At 38.5% G+C, this 17,591-nt stretch overlaps 1 protein-coding gene across 4 annotated transcripts in view; it reads right to left on the bottom strand.

Annotated features, from left to right (window-relative positions):
* The window catches only part of HEPACAM2 (HEPACAM family member 2), a 61,299-nt gene that overhangs the window by 8,809 nt on the left and 34,899 nt on the right, over window positions 1-17,591 (bottom strand). For all 4 annotated transcript variants that reach the window (XM_070369847.1, XM_070369844.1, XM_070369845.1 and 1 more), the window contains 4 exons: window positions 15,425-15,721; window positions 1,845-1,970; window positions 1,732-1,756; window positions 1,602-1,639 (listed from right to left, as the gene is read on the bottom strand). In XM_070369847.1, coding sequence (XP_070225948.1) covers window positions 1,602-1,639; window positions 1,732-1,756; window positions 1,845-1,970; window positions 15,425-15,721 — 486 coding nt within the window. The remainder of the gene's footprint in view (window positions 1-1,601; window positions 1,640-1,731; window positions 1,757-1,844; window positions 1,971-15,424; window positions 15,722-17,591) is intronic.

Raw genomic sequence — 17,591 nt, 5'->3', positions numbered from 1 at the left:
AAAACAAATACTCCTTACAAACCAAATGCCTTGAACTGCGATCGTTATACTTTTTTTTTTTTTAAAGAAACCTTTATAAAGTGATCTTTATGGTTTGCTTCAAGTGGTATGTGTATAAAACCAATTTAACATTTCCCATTGACTCAATGGACATGAAGTTGAGCAAACTCTGGGAGAGAGTGAAGGACAGGGAAGCCTGGCTTGCTGCAGTCCATGGGGTTACAAAGAGCTGGACACGACTGAGTGACTGAACAACAACAACAATCCTCTACAGTCATGCTGCCACCAAGTAGTACTGGAAATCACTCCTTTTGAAGCTCAGAACTGAAACTGAATTGGGACAATTATTCTTAAAGTCTGATGTAGGAACAGTGGTGTATCATATATATTCAAGTAAACACATGTGGGCAGCCTTGCCCTTTGTAACTTTCAGTTACCGGAGACTTATAGCCACCAAGGCCTCAATCTGTCGATCACAGCAGCTCTTAATCCACCCATAATATTGCTGTATCCTGGTAGATCTAACAGAGTCCACCAGGACTAATAATAAAAAAATAAGCGACTAAGAGCTTCCCTTGTGGCTCAGCTGGTAAAGAATCCACCTGCAATGTGAGAGACCTGGGTTTGATCCCTGGGTTGGGAAGATCCCCTGGAGAAGAGAAAGGCTACCCACTCCAGTATTCTGGCCTGGAGAATGCCATGGACTGTATAGACCATAGGGTCACAAAGAGTTGAACGTGACTGAGCAACTTTCACTTCACTTCATGGCTGCCTATGCATACAATAGAATACACAAGTCCAGTATCACCTAAACTATCATCTGTACAATTGTAGGGTGGCTCTTCCAGATAGTCTCTGGGAGCTTTCAGAACTCCGACACTTTATTATTTGTGAGAAAGGACTAGATACGGGGAAGAAGACCCATGTTTACTAAGAATCCAGGCATTGTATTAGGCACTTATTACACTGTATTTAATTCTCAGAGCAATCCTGAGAGGGCGTTATGAGCTCTATTGTAGAGATGAGTTGAGGTCAGGAAAAATAATTTTCCCAAGGCGACACTGGGGAGAAGAGGCACATATGGGACAGAAATCCAGCTCCTTTGACTCTAAGGCCTGAGCAAAAACCCCACTGTTAACATAACAACTCAGGCGGGAGTCAGAAGTGATGGCAGTGAGGGGCACCCCTAGGGTCGGAGAAGCTGCAACCCGGGGGACCTCCCTTTCCTCTTCTCCCTGGACAGGAGCTGCCAGCACTGTGTCTGCTTTACAAACTGACACAGCGAGAGAACACTTGGGCAGTTCCAAAGTTGTAAGAGGATCAATGGAATATGGGTCAATGATGGTGGGCGAACGGTAGTCTCTCTGAGCCTGAGTTCTCTTGCCTGTAGAATGATGTTGAAAGTGTCTTTTGGGGCTTATCTTACAAATCTATGTGACCTACAGAAAACTAATACAAGGGATAGCACTTCGTGAAGTGAGGGCAGTCACCCTAGGAGGGGATGAATTCTGTTATCTCAATAGTACATTGTATAGAATAGTTAATATTAACAATATATATTAATAATGATAATACACAACCCCTCTCAGCCTGGCCATTACCTGAAAATGTTCGTGCTTTCCTGTATTCTGTTTCTGGCCTGAAAAGACAAATTGGTGTTTCTGTCAGTCTTAATCATTGAGGAGAAAGCATTCAAGAGAAAAATTATTTTCATAGAAACATATGCATTACCTGCCTTCTAGCTTTTGTTTTATAACTAAAAACCAAGAAAGAAAAAAACACAGTAAGATACTTTTTAGTATACATATAAACCATTCATATATATATTTAAAAATTTAACCTACCTTTGTAGGGTTGAAATTTTTTCCATAAGAAAAGAAGACACATGGATATAATCAAAAAGAGTGATATTCCAGTTATACTTGCTAAAGGGGACAATGATTTCCCTTTCTGTGCAAGCTTCTCTATTCCTAAATAAAAAGACAAGTATATTTTAATATTTTTATTAAAGATCAATAATAAATTATTATATAGCTTGGCTTTATGCTTTATTCTAAATGAAACAGTATTGCAAATGTATATATATTACACTACACACTCACACACACATATATACACACATACAGAGTCTGAGCAAGACCTAACAGAAGGAATACATTTATTTGAGAATACACACTAAACTTTCTAAGGATATTTATGATTGGAAATGTGGTGAGCTGTTCAGGATAATACCCTTGTGTTATACTAGATGTAGAAAATAGCTCATGTCATATTTTTCAATAGTGTTTGCTAGCATGTAAGTTGGATCTGTTTGAGCTCATTGTATGAACATCCCCAGATGCTAGGCTGCTCTCTCTCTCTCTTCCCATCTCACTCTTTTTAACACCATTCATGTATGTGGATTTTCTAGAGTGGTGGTGAGCAATGAAGTAATGAAGCAAGAGTAATGAAGCAAGAGGAGAGGTGTTAAGTTTAAATCATTACTAATTTTTGACCAATAAAGAGATTTTAATCTCTAAAATAAAATATGTGTGATTGTCAATAGAATATTTTAAATCCTACTTTCGACTACAATTTACTTTGGTTTGCAAGTCATTCCTTTTGTTAATATTCCTATATAAAATATAGTGCTAATAGCTAACACCTGTTGAGTGCTTACAATACATCAGGCTCCATTCTAAGAGTTCACGATACATATTAACCCCTGGATGTCACAACAATGCTATTAGGGCGGCCTCAGAGGGTAAAGAATCTGCCTGCAATGCAGGCAGACCCAGGTTTGCAGTGCAGACCTGGGTTCCATCCCTGGGTTGGGAAGATCCCCTGGGGGAGGGCATGGAAACCCATTCCAGTATTCTTGCCTGGAGAGTCCCCATGGACAGAGGAGCCTGGTGGGCTACAGACCATGGGGTCGCAAAGAATTGGACACGACTGAGTGACTAAGCACAGCACAGCACATTATTAGTATTATGCCCTCTTAGAGATGGGGAATCCGAGGCTTCCCTGGGGTCACTCAGGAAGTAAGTGGCAGAGTCCAGATGAGACCCCAGACTCTTGACACTCTGTGCTTCATTTTGATGCTGTTTTGACAATGTTTTGACAAAATTTACTATGTATGGCAAAGTTGACACTAGTTTCAGACTACAACATGCTTAGTCAGAGAGTTAATCTATGAAGTGGAAATTGTTGTGACCTTCAACAAAAGCAAGTAACAGATGTCTTCCATATTACATGTGAATCAGGTATTGATGTGGACTTGAATGGTGGTAGCTGCCCATCTCAGTCCAGTTGAATGTGGGGGTGACAGCCATGGGATGTCACTTCCCTTCTGCCATGGTGGAGAACAGCTTGGGCATCTGGGTGTGGTGAAGAACACGGTGGAGACTCAACTCTGCAATAAATATCCAGCCTGCATCCTGTCGACTTCTACCACAAAGACTTGGCTGAGGCCTCCAGCAGCCAAGATAAGAATGAAAACTTAATCTTTCCTTTCTTTTACTGTGGACCTATATATACTCTCTCAGCTTTTCTACCTACATCACTTGCACTTTTTAATCTTCCCTGAATCTTGTTATAATGTAGTGTATATCATATATGTTAAACTCCAGTTAAAAAGTCAGGGGAATCATGATATCTCCTTGAATTGCTCTTGTTGGAGAAGACTCTTGAGAGTCCCTTGGACTGCAAGGAGATCCAACCAGTCCATCCTAAAGGAGATCAGTCCTGGGTGTTCATTGGAAGGACTGATGCTGAAGCTGAAACTCCAATACTTTGGCCACCTGATGCGAAGAGTTGACTCATTTGGAAAAGACCCTGATGCTGGGAAAGATTGAAGGCAGGAGGAGAAGGGGATGACAGAGGATGAGATGGCTGGATGGCATCACCAACTCAATGGACATCGGTTTGGGTGAACTCCAGGAGTTGGTGATGGACAGGGAGGCCTGGCGTGCTGCGGTTCATGAGATCACAAAGAGTCAGACACAACTGAGCAACTGAACTGAACTGATATTCACTTTAAGTCCTTAAGAGTTTAAGCAAGTTGCTTTTCATCACCAAAATCTTTACTATTTTAGATGGTATGTTTATATGTTTCTGGTAGGTATCCAGAGAACTGTGTTCTTAAAATGTTCCTTTTTTTTTCTTTACATGTTTAAAAAATCTGTTTATTTGTTTAGGCTATGTTGGGTCTTTGTTGCTGTGTGAGGCTTTCTCTAGTTGCAGTGAGTGGAGGCTACGCTCCAGTTGTGGTGTGCAGGCTTCTCCTTGCAGTGGCTTCTCTGGTTGCAGAGCGTGGGCTCGACGGTGCAGGGCTTCAGTCGTTGTGGCACGTGGGCTCAGTAGCTGTGGCACACGGACTCTGGAGTGCGCAGGCTGCAGTGGTTGGGGTCTGTGGGCTTAGATGCGCTGAGGCGTGTGTGTTATTCCCACAGCAGGGATCAAACCTGTGTCTCCTGCCTTGGCAGGTGGATTCCCAACCACTGGACCACCAGAGAAGTCCTCAAAATGTTATTTTTATGGCATTACAATAGATATGTAATATTTACTGCTTTTAAACAGGTTGTAAATTAAACTTTTTTCAATTTTGGGTAGAAGAAATAAAATCAAGGTAGTATAAAATGAACTAGAATTGCAACTTATTGGTTTTGATCTAGACCAAAACATCACAAAGCTTATTAGAAATTTTTCTTCCTTTTCTCTCGGTTAATAATTTGTAGAAAAAGTTACACTCTCCCACTGTTAGAATGCTGGCCTTTTAGTTGGTAACTGTTGTAGCCTTTGGGTGATCACTGCTTGAGGTCTAGGCCTTTCTTCAGATACCATGCTCCTACTTCACAGGTTTGTTTTCTCTAAAGAGCTGGGCAGTGCTGAATGCGCTGCTTACCTCTAAGGGCCTGGATTTTCATAGCAGTAAAATGAGGAGGCTGGAGTGACTGGCTTTTAAGTTTTCTTGTTGCTTGGATATTATATGATTTGAGGCAGCCAAGAGGTTTTACATGAAGTTTACGCAAATAGGACACTATATGCAATGGTATGGAGAAGACTCTTGAGAGTCCCTTGGACTGCAAGGAGATCAAATCGGTCCATTCTAAAGGAAATCAATCCTGAATATTCACTGGAAGGACTGACGCTGAAGCTGAAGCTCCAATACTTTGGCCACCTCATTTGAAAAGACCCTGATGCTGGGAAAGATTGAAGGCAGGAGGAGAAGGGGACGACAGAGAATGAGATGGTTGGATGGCATTACAGACTCAATGGATGCAAGTTTGAGCAAACTCCAGGAGATGGTGAAGGACAGGGAAGCCTGGAGTGTTGCAGTCCATGGGGTTGCAAAGAGTTGGACATGACTGAGCGACTGAACAACAACAAGAACAACAATGCAGTGGTAAGCTAATAACTGAGTATCAAAAAAGCTATATGCGCATATCCACATACAAAAGTTATAAATTTTACTGATGTGAAGGATGTGTGGCCTAATTTAGAATTAATAATAAAGTATGCAATACTCTTTATTGCTAATTCCAGATATCTAACTGATTCTTATGGCTTGTTTTTGTTGATTTTTGCTGAACTTGTGTATTTTCAACCATATTTTGAAACAATTAGATTTCAAATAAATGCTTGGTTATTATCCAATTCAGCAAAGAAATAGTTTACATCAAAGATAAACAAGTGTAACTTCACCATGAATGTTGGTTGACATTTATGAAGATGAACCTGAAACAATGGTGACATTTGTTGGAACTTCATTTAACGGTAATTTGAATAACTGCTTTGTTAAACTGGATAATAGTTTTCGAATACTGGAAGAACTCAGATATTTTTTGGCCATATATAATGTAATGGCTATGGAAACAATGCACTTTCAAATTTTCTCTGTATTATCATTTCATCACTTAAGTGTAACAATCAACAATTTTTCCATCACTCTCATATATGGCAACAATCTTATTAATTGAATAATATCCCCTGAGTTCTGTAGTTGTTGTGTGCAATATTCATATTATTTCATTTAGGTCAAATTGTTTTTCTTTATTATTGTTAGGTTTTTGACTGCTTGTTCCATCAGTCACTGACAGGAATATGTTAAAATCTCCCACTCTGTGGATTTTTCTATTTCTCTTGTCAATTTTTGCTATTTATTAGATGTACTTGGATGCTATTCTAGTAGATGCATATAAATTCAGAATTTTTATATCTTCCTGCTGAACAGATCACTTCATTTTTATGAAATGTCCATTTTTAACCTGAAGTAATATTTCTTAAGAAATATATCTAATTCTTATCTAATTTCTTTGGTATTAGTGTGGCCACACCAGCTTTCTTTGGACCATTTGCATGGCTTTTTTGTTCACTCATTTACTTTCAGCATCCTTTATATAATTTATATCTCTTGTAAGTATTAAATAGTATTTTAATACCTAGCTTTACAATACTTGTCTTTTAGTTGGAATATTTAGTCCATTAATATATAATGTAATTATTAATATATTTTGGTTTCTAACTATAATCTGATTTTTTTCTACATATCCTACATTTTTGCTGTCTCCTTTTTTGTCTTAATTTGGTTTTATTAGGAGTTTATTTTATTCCTCTTTTCCTCTCTGTTTGTTATACACTTTTTGTCTCTTAGATTTTAGAGATGAAAAAATAATCTAACCAGAATTAATACTTTTAGGCAAAATATTCTATGACATAAATCACAGCAATATTTTCCTATATTAGTCTGCCAGGGCAAAAGAAATAAAAGCAAAAAAACACAGTGAGACCCAATAAAACTTGTAAGTTTTTGCACACTCAGCAAAGGAAACCATAAACAAAATAAAGAAGCAACTTAAGAACTGGGGAAAAATATTTGCAGATGATGCAACCAACAAAGACTTAATTCCAAAATATATAGACAGCTCATACAGCTCATTATCAAAAAACCAAAAAACTCAATCAAAATATGGACAAAAGACATAAATATTTCTTCAAAGAAGACATACAAATGGCCAACAGTCACATGAAAAGATGCTCAACATCACTGATTATTAGAGAAATGCAAATCAAAACAATGCAGTAATAACAACTTTCGTATTAAAGATGTTCAAGCTAAAATTCCAATATAGGTCTCAAATTTAATTTAGTAGTGCTGACTACAATTCTCTGCTCTTTCTACCACTTTTGCCTGACCATTATATGAGAAATAGAAATTCTTTAAATCATTGCACCCAAATCTACTTGGTTCTACCAACTGGAACTACAACAAATAAATCAGACCCTGCATGATGCCACATCGATTGTTTGATGAAGCTCTTACTTCTCCCCTGAGAAGTCTCTTCTTCAGATCCAGTATCTCCAGATGATATTCTTTATGTGACTGATTTTCACATTCTCTACCATTTCAGAAGTACAATTTTAGAAGCTCAACAAAGCTATTCAATTTTACTTCTCAAGTATAAATTCAGAAGGACCCGTACTCTGGTGTGGCTATCAATAAGACAGAGGCAAACAGAATGGTCTGAGACACCAGCAGTGATACAAAAGCAAAGTAACAGCAGAAAAAAATTGATAAGAAATGCTAAATAATAAAGTGGCATGATTTAAGATACAGCATATTACTTGGGCACCACTTTTAGCAAGTGAATTCTCTTATTTGTTCATTTTAGATCCAATTACTGAAATAAAAATTAGCCAATTTTCAGATATACACAATCAAATTTAGGTGCATTATATATGTATAAAACCAAATGTACATTTGTTTCCCATTTATTTGGTATGGGTATGTCATATCAGTAATAATGAAAATAATAAAAGGAATTAAAAGATGAAGAAACAGTTTCAGAGAAATGAAAATACACGTCATAGTCAGTCCTAGAACGGAGACTGGAGAAATACATTTTTTCCCTGATTGCAAAAAATTTAATGGTTTTAACAATTGGCAGGTAGGCTCAATATATTCACTTTTTCCTCTAACCTTTTCTAACACCAGGTTTGATGTACTCCAACTCTCTCACTTCTTGATAACCAGACTGCCTTCACTAAAATTCAATATCCCCTAGTCCCTAGAAATAAATTCAATGCTAATTTATTTGGGTCAACTGTTTACAATACACTTTACAATGAAAAATATTTTAATATAGTCTCAGCTGTTTTTCCCCTTCATCTTGAAAACATGCTAATAATTATTATTTCAGAGTGTTTCTCGTAATGCTGAAGTTACACTCTGGCATACACTGGCTCTGCCAGGCGCTCCTATGATTCTGATGCCTTGTAGTAGGTTCAACAACAAGGACTGGATGTTTAAATGAGATAAGACACATCTCCTCCCCTCTCCTGCATTTTTAAATTTTTGTCTCTTTTACTTTGTGTTTCCCGGAATGACAGAATTTGTACATTCTGTCCTAGAGGGGATCCAACGCATTCTCTTTAGCATTACTTCCTTATTTCTTCAGGCTCCTTCCTTATTGCCCTCTAGCCTCTCTCCCCTTTGGCTTCTGTTAGCCCTCCATCAGAAAGTATCCTGAGGTGACTAGCACCTGTCAGCTCTAAACCTTGGCCATGGCTAAGGCCAAGTATCCTCTCCCTGGAGACTGAAGAAGAGAGGCAATCCTTTTCTCAGAACTAATGATCTTCCCTGTTTAGGCCCCCTTCTCCTCTAGAGCACCCTGATTCTCTCAACACACTTCTCATACATGGAATCTAGAAAAACGGTACTGATGGACCTATCTGCAGGGCAGGAATAGAGACGCAGACGTAGAGAATGGCCGTGTGGGCACAGTGGGGGAGGAGAGGGCGGGACGAACTGAGAGCGTAGCACTGTGTCAGTCTATCTCTACGCTACCATGTGTAAAATGCACAGCTAGTGGGAAGCTGCTGTATAAAACAGGGAGCCCAGCCCAGTGCTCTGTGCTGACCTAAAGGGCTGGGGTGGGGGTGGGGTGGCTGGGAGGCTCAAGAGGGAGGGGTGTATATATATATATATATGTATGTATGTATGTATATATGCTTGTGAGTGATTTGTGTTGTTGTATGGCAGAAACCATACAATCCTAAAGAAAATCCAGTCCATCCTAAAGGAAATCAGTCCTGAATATTCACTGGAAGGACTGATGCTGAAGCTGAAACTCCAATATTTTGGCCACCTGATGCGAAGAAGTGACTCATTGGAAAAGATCCTGATGCTGGGAAAGGTTGAAGGCAGGAGAAGAAGGGGATGATGGAGGATGAGATGGTTGGATGGCGTCACCAACTCAATGGACGTGAGTGTGAGCAAGCTCTGGGAGTTGGTGGTGGATAGGGAAGCCTGGTGTGCTGCAGTCCATGGGGTCACAAAGAGTCAGACACAACTGAGTGACTGAAATGAACTGATGGCAGAAACCAACACCAATTGTAAAGCAATTATCCTCCAATTAAAAACAAAACAAAACAAAGCAAAACACTGCTTCTCTCTACCAGAATACACAAAACTTACCAGGTTCAGTATTTGACATTTACAAAATGAAAAATGCCAGATTTGTCCAGGATGAAATCAAGTGGCACAATTGCTGTGGCATCAGCTCCCAGGCGAGTGTGCTGAGGAGAGATGGATTTCTAGAACCCAGACTGCAACTAAGACGACAGGGGAATTCTGACCTCACTGCCACAGAGAACATACAGGAATCCCAAATGTGGTTCTGGACATTTGCAGCAGCTCCCCTCTTCCTTCTTTCAGAGAATTCTGTACTCTTTAGCACATAGCATGCCATTCTCCCCCTTATTTAAACACGATTGACTCATTTACTAAAGCCCTAGTGCAAATGCTATTTGCCCCCTCCTTAGGCAAACAAATAAAATGAAATAACATATTAAGTGCAAATATAGGCAAGAGGTGTGGTATCCATGGTATCGCAGCCCTGCTGTTTGAGAGACTGCACCTAAAACAAGACAGCCATATGCCACCAGTCAGCTTGTCTATTTCTAGATCAGAATGGAGTCCTGAGGTCGCTCCCATCCAGTCTGTAAGCTGATTATGGCCAGTGATTCATGTTCCTATGGCAATGAAGATGGCCTCCTGGAGGCATGCTATTTCCACACCCTACCACAGCCCCACCCGACAGACACAGTTGTTCTGTGATAGATGCTCAGGGGATGTCACCTAAGGCTCCAGGGTCTGGATGTAAGGGTTGCAGCTCATCTCAGTTGTTATCCTCCATGATCTAAAGTGAAATACATCTCCTGGAAATCTTAACCAGAGAAATTTCTAGGTAGTTAACAGAAATCAGTAAATTCATTTTCCTGCCTAGGAGTAGGGTCATTTTGCCATTCTCTTCTTTAGGAAAAGTTGTGCAATTAGAAATAGATACTAAAAAATTAGAGATTTTGCTGGATCACATACAAAAATATTTCTACTGTGGCTAAATCTCAAATTGTGGCCATGTGACTCTTGAGAACTCTAATAACTTGTACATTGGAATGTTGTCATGAAATGTGAACATTTGAATTCTGATTATAAACATTTTAATTTTATGTATATTGCATGTCACAATAGTGATTTAGACCCAGTTAAATTTTAAAGTAGGGATACTTGGATTCAAGAAAGTCTTTAATTATGGTAATAAAATCATTGTTCTTCCAAAATATGAATGCTAAGTTATTACTTTAATTGCTATTCTTTTCTTGAAAGTTACATACTAGGTATTACTTTTAGTTACAAATATTTCATTATTTCTCACTAATATGAAAGTACACATGTCTGGATAAACCAGAGTATCTATTTGTTTATAGCATAAAGTTAGTTAAGGTGATAAAATACATACTATCTTGTACAAATATGTGACATATCCTGTATATATGTGACGTATTTTTTAGACATTGATACTCTCAGTCAACGTCAAGGGAGACAGTTTACTCAGTGGTTTAAAAAAGGGGTTTTGAATTCAGATATTACTTTATCACTGACTAGCTGGGTGACTTTGCCTATTTCCCCTGTTTTCTTTAGGATATCTCTACTAAGATACAGAGAGGTCCATTGATAACTTAGATGTGAATCATAGTCCAAAGAGGGGGGAGGCACCATCTGGTTTAGTCTTAAACGGGCAGGAAAACATAGAGCTAATAGCCACATTCTCTAGTCTTCCTCTCCTGAACTGAAAGTCCCTATCAAATAATCAAAACCTTTGATTATTTCTAGTGCTTGTTGTTTTCTTTCCAAATTTATGACTACATAGTTATCTTTGACTCCTTCTTCCTTTGCCTCTCGTGTCTTATTGCTGAGTTTTTTTGATCGGCCACATTCTTTGCCTCATTACAAACAAAGATGTTCTGTTTCTTACAACTGCTGCTGCTGCTGCTAAGTCGCTTCAGTCGTGTCTGAAGCCCACCAGGCTCCCCCGTCCCTGGGATTCTCCAGGCAAGAACACTGGAGTGGGTTGCCATTTCCTTCTCCAATGCATGAAAGTGAGAAGTGAAAGTGAAGTCGCTCAGTCGTGTCCGACTCTTAGCGACCCCATGGACTGCAGCCCACCAGGCTCCTCCATCCGTGGGATTTTCCAGGCAAGAGTACTGGAGTGGGGTGCCATTGCCTTCTCCGGTTTCTTACAACTAGACTCTGGTTATGTCAAACGTAACTTGGTTTTAAAAATATCTCAAAGGCAGACATCTCACCATTCTAAATTATTTTGCATTTTCCACAGATATTAATATAGGTAGCTCATCAGAATGGATGGTCAGTAAGTGTTCAGCTGACAGTTACAAATGATGTCCAATGTTTTCATGTAGGTTGTTGTTGTTGATTCCCTAAGTCATGACCCACTCTTTTGCGGCCCCATGGATGTAGCCCGCCAGGCTCCTCTGTCCACGGGATTTCCCAGGCAAGAATACTAGAGTGGGTTGCCCTGTCCTTCTCCAGGGGATCTTCCTGACCCAGATCAAAACTGCAACTCCTGTTTAGCAGGTGGATTTGGACTCTTTACCACTGAGCCACCTGGTTTGTTTGTACCTTTAATTTGCATTGTAGAGATTCATTGATTTGGAAAAGTTTCTAAAAATCAAATACTTAAAACACATTAATACTACTCATTTTCTTTGCCATTTGCTACTGTTTAAGTTCTGTGGACATTTGGGGATTGGAAAACAGCTCTACAAACCACAAAGAGGTCATGAATGTTGACAGCACTGAATCACTCTGAAAAATAAGCACCTGCTCTTCTTATTTACAATAATAACAAATGTCTGCTCTCTGTACAGGTCAAACAGGTTTTTTAGATTTTGCAAAAGGTGATTATTTGATATTAAGACTGTAGCTGTCTTTGGACTTTGGTAAAAAGATCTGAATCAAATATTGGGGGATTCTGATACTATGATGATAGCTTGGCTGAATATTATGGAAAAAGTTTAGGTAGTAAGAAAGGTTTCAGTGCAGTACACACCTACATATCATAGACATGTTCTCACTTGCAGTGAGTATGAGGAACAAGTCTAAGACAACATCCAGATTGCCACAAAATTACATACTTAATTATGCTGTTTTTAAAAATTATGTTTCAGTTAACCATTGAGGTAAAAAGCTGGTTAAATATATTAAAAACTTGGTAAAATAGAAAGTAAAGTATGCTGGCTGTTTACTTACATGCCTGCCACCCCCCCGTATCAGGCTGTGAGCATCTTGTTAGCAGGAATTATTTTTTTCAGATGGCATTTACCCTAGTATTTGGTCCATAACAGGTGTCAAATAATGAAAGATTGATTGCCTGGTTTATATAACCCTAAACACCCTGGTGGCTCAGACGGTAAAGAATCTGTCTGCAGTGCAAGAGACCTGGGTTTGATCTCTGGGTCAAGAAGATCCCCTGGAGAAGGGAATGGCAACCCACTCCAGTATTCTTGCCTGGAGAATTCCATGGATAGAGGAGACTGGTGGACTACAGTTCATGGGGTCGCAAAGAGTCAGACGTGACAGAGAGACTAACACAAACACATATATGTTTTTGAGACCTATAAGGAAAATATGTTATTAACTACTGCCCAAATGAAGCATAATTCAGGCACTGCATTGTCCAATATGATAGTCACTAGATATATGTTAGCTACTAGAAATACTTAAATTAAAATTAATAGGGACAAAATAAAAGCTTCAGTTCTTCAGTGGCATAACCATATTTTAAGTGCTCAAAAGCCAAATGAGCTATGGGAACTTGAATAGGATTTGCATACTACTGTTGTGTAAAAATTGTATAAATCTTAATTATGTTGCATTGGCTCATAGTGCTTTCCAGGTCTACTATATCCTTCTACTTTTCTGTCTATTCATTCCATTAATTTTTGAGAGTTTGATATTGAAACTCCAACTAAAACTCTTAATTTATCTACTTTAAAATAACTGCAATATATAGAGAAACTATATGTAGCTTTGTTCTGTGTTTTCCAAGTCTCCTGTAAATTGCTTTTGTAATTTAAAAAAGAAAGAGGAAAAAAAGAAAAATATCCAAATGAGGCTAGGAAGTACTATATTATACTAGGAAGTACAATATAAAGAGAAACTATATGTAACTTTGTTCTGTGTTTTCCAAGTCTCCTGTAAATTGCTTTCGTAATTTAAAAAAGAAAGAGGAAAAAATAAAAAAAATCCAAATGAAGCTAGGAAGTACTTATATTGGATAGAGCAGATATCAAACATTTCCTTCAAAGCAAAAGTTCCACTGGATAGCACTCTTCTATGAAGCATTTTATTCATAAGAGTAAAAACAAAATCTTACCATGTTTGTATGTAAGTTCCAGTGTACACAGATGATTTTTGCAAATATGAATACCCTCGATTTTAGGGAGTCTTGGGAAGACCCCACCTACCATATATTTATCAATCTGTATATTTATAATAGTCTTACAACTCTTAATGGCTCATAATGGGTGTCTCGCTTGCGCTTGCTGGATATTCAGATCCCATTTATGAGCTGCCGGGTCCTGATCCGAAAGGTCTGAGGTATCTTAATGAAAATACATTATTAGATATCCCCATGTGATTCTGATGCACATGGCCTAAGGGTCAAGTACTGAAAATTCTAAGGATTATATTCTTGTTTTACTTATTAAAAAAAATACACATTGACTTTCTATGTAATGGGTCCTATCCTAGGCACCAGGGCTATAAAGACAAAGAAAGAGAAGGTACAAATGGAGAAGATATTTAGGAGGAGAAGGGGAAGGAAAAAGAGAAGAAGGAAAGAAAGAAGGAGGAAAGAGGAGAGAGGAGAATGGACTTGAGAGATAGGAAGAAAGGAAAATCGACAAACTTGATTGGATGTTGGGCCGGGCAATAAGCAAGAGAAAAGAGTCTGGGATGGCATTTAGCTTTCTGGCTAAGGTTGGTAGCTACTGCTGCTAAGTCGCTTCAGTTGTGTCTGACTCTGTGCGACCCCATAGACGGCAGCCCACCAGGCTCCCCCGTCCCTGGGATTTTCCAGGCAAGAACACTGGAGTGGGTTGCCATTTCCTTCTCCAATGCATGAAAGTGAAAAGTGAAAGTGAAGTTGCTCGGTCGTGTCCAACTCTTGCGACCCCATGGACTGCAGCCTACAAGGCTCCTCTGTCCATGGGATTTTCCAGGCAAGAGACCATTCATTTAAATAGGGAAACAGAAAGAACAGCAATTTGAGGGTAAAGAAGATGTTTCACTTTTGATATATTGGACCTGTATGCTGCCTCTGGCACGTCAAAGTGGAGACATTTAGAAGGTAATTGTGTATACAGTTTTAGAGCCTTACAAATTTTGGATGTACCAGTGTCACATGGAACTATGGGAGTGAATGAAATCATACTGTAGACAGAAGAGAAGGCTCAGAAAGCTGGGAATTTGGTGGACATAAGTATTTTAGGCAATGATTCTTAACTCTTTGGATTTATGACCGTTCTAAAAATTAGATGACTTCTAGAAAATGCCCAATTTCACAAGTTTACAAAATTCTGTCGTTTCCAAGGTATTGAGACCCCTGTTGCTAAATCTCACAGATTTCAGGTTTCAAATGGTGAAAGAAGAAGGGAAGCCCATGAAGGATGGTGAGAAGGAAACCAGATGGTAGGGAAACCGCATTTCTAATTCATGGAGGTGTGTTCATCTGACTTAATGCAACTGTATATATAAACTTTTATAAATGAGTAATCTGATTCTCTTTTATTCCTGTTTATAAAATCAGGAAAGCAAGAATGCACATTTAGAAGGATTGTACTGAATTCTCTCTTTTTTTTTTATAGCCCCTCAGAGCTAGCAACTGATTTCTCTCTCCACTCTTCTTTGGGTTTTTTTTCTTTGACTGTTAGAAACCATGGCTTAGTTAGCTCAAAAAAGAGTTTCCTAGAATATATGATACACACAATGATATTTTCTTCCACACAAGTATAAAATAGGAGCAGAGCAAGGCTAACAGGCATTTGGGTTTCATCGGATCCCTGCGTTTTACGTTCCACTTACCTACAGAAGTGATGATGACGGTGAAGTGAGTTTCATCTCGCCTTCCAGTTATGTTGTTGTAAGCACAGCACATATAGTCAGTTGTCTTCTGGGCTATTTTCTCGGATGCAACTTCCAAGCGAGGCCCATGCTTAATGACATATGTGGCATTGTTTGTCCTCTGGATCCAGGAGTAGGTGTTGGGAGGATAAGAGTCAGCAGAACAATCAAACAAGATGGCTTCTCCAATATCCACAGTGAACACTTCCCCTACTTTTAGTCCTCTATCAGAATTAACTCGAAGTCCATAAGGTCCATCTGCATTAATTGAAAAGAGAAATAAAGGGGTGACATAAATAATCACTACACAGTTATTGAGTTTGGGAGAGTTTAGCACCATTTTATTTTCATGAAAGTCTTCATGTTAAACTTGGGCAATTAGGTTCTCATTTAGACTCTCAAAGAGTCAGACACGACTGAGCGACTTCACTTCACTTCACTTTAGACTCCCAGTAACGATAAGGACCTAAAAGTGTTTTATTCTGATATCCATGGAAAAGGAAGTCATTTGAGATGTGATTGAACTTGTCTGAAACAGTGAAAGCCTTGAAACTTAGGATATAATTTTACAGACACTGTTATCATAATTGTGGTGCTAAGCTTTTGAGTCATGTATGCTGCTGCTGCTGCTGCTAAGTTGCTTCAGTCGTGTCTGACTCTGTGCGACCCCATAGACGGCGGCCCACCAGGCTCCCCTGTCCCTGGGATTCTCCAGGCAAGAACACTGGAGTGGCTTGCCATTTCCTTCTCCAATGCATGAAAGTGAAAAGTGAAAGTGAAGTCACTCAGTCATGTCCGACTCTTCGCGACCCCATGGTCTTCAGCCTACCAGGCTCCTCTGTCCATGGGATTTTCCAGGCAAGAGTACTGGAGTTGGGTGCCATTGCCTTCTCCATGAGTCATGTATAGATAAATCTATAAGCTTGTTAGACAAATTCCATTTTTCTGAAACTGCAGCTGTACTTAAAAGTAATTTTAAAATAGATTACGGCTACTACTTTCTCTTTGACAACTTTTCTGATTTTATCTATTTTTCTTCTAAGTGCTGGGACAGTTGATGCAAATATTTAAAAGTTACATAGTTTTACATGGAGCACAAATTTATGCAAAAAAGTACAGGAGTATTCCATATTTTCATGACATTTTAAGAGTTTAAAAAAACTTAAAAATTCCTCCCCACAAGCTAAGTTTAGATTCCATTTGGAAAAAAATACATCTTCATTATCATCAATAAACTACTTAATCATGGCTATCCCATGGTGTTTTTTCCTTACATAGCAATATTCCTGGAGCAGGTTGCTATTTCTATGGCACCAGATTATCTGCAGATTAAGACACATTTTCCATTGATTTCTTCAGAGAACAAATAAGAAAGATTAAAAAAAAACATTCCCCAGCTAGACAGGTTTTTCTCATTCAGTTATATCCTGACTTATATTCTAAAAACTTTAAGGTTTAGGTATTACTGTGCTCATAATTTAGCTGATCATGACCAGTATTTGTTGGCTATTTGCCATCTGAAAGCACTTTAAGTACTTATGCAGACAACCACATTTAATCTTTAAAGCAACTATATGAGGTAATTGTTACTCCCATTATAAGGTGAAGGAAGAGGTATTTAAAAAAGTAATTTTCCCATGGTCACAAAGCTATTAAATAGCAGACCTAGGATTCTAAAATATATGTATTTAGTTATTCATATTATCTCTCCAAAAAAACCTGCCAAGTTGTGTAACTTTCTTTTTCAAAACAGTGTCTGTTTTCCTAACTGTATTATTTGTTGTACAACAAATTATTGTCTAATTACATATTAATTCTGTACTCAGTTAATCAAGTAGTCAAAAAATACTTATTTGAGAGATACTAAGTGCTCCATAATATATTTAATATGTGAGTGATAAAAAATGTATAAGACACAGTTCCTACTCTCAAGGAATTTATAAACTGGATAAGGCTATTGATGGTTTGCCCAGAAATAACCTAATCTCAAACATGCTTATTTAAAAAAAAGGTAACACCTGTTCATCTCTCATTGTGTGGAATAATACAATGTGATGATCAGAGAGTAGGATATCTAGATTAAATTCTAACTTTTTCAACGATTAGCAAAATGTTCTTCAAAAGCCAC

The sequence above is a fragment of the Bos mutus genome, chromosome 4 (genome assembly GCF_027580195.1).
Source record: "Bos mutus isolate GX-2022 chromosome 4, NWIPB_WYAK_1.1, whole genome shotgun sequence".
Classification (NCBI taxonomy): domain Eukaryota; kingdom Metazoa; phylum Chordata; class Mammalia; order Artiodactyla; family Bovidae; genus Bos; species Bos mutus.
This window is presented reverse-complemented; position numbering and strand designations above follow the sequence as displayed.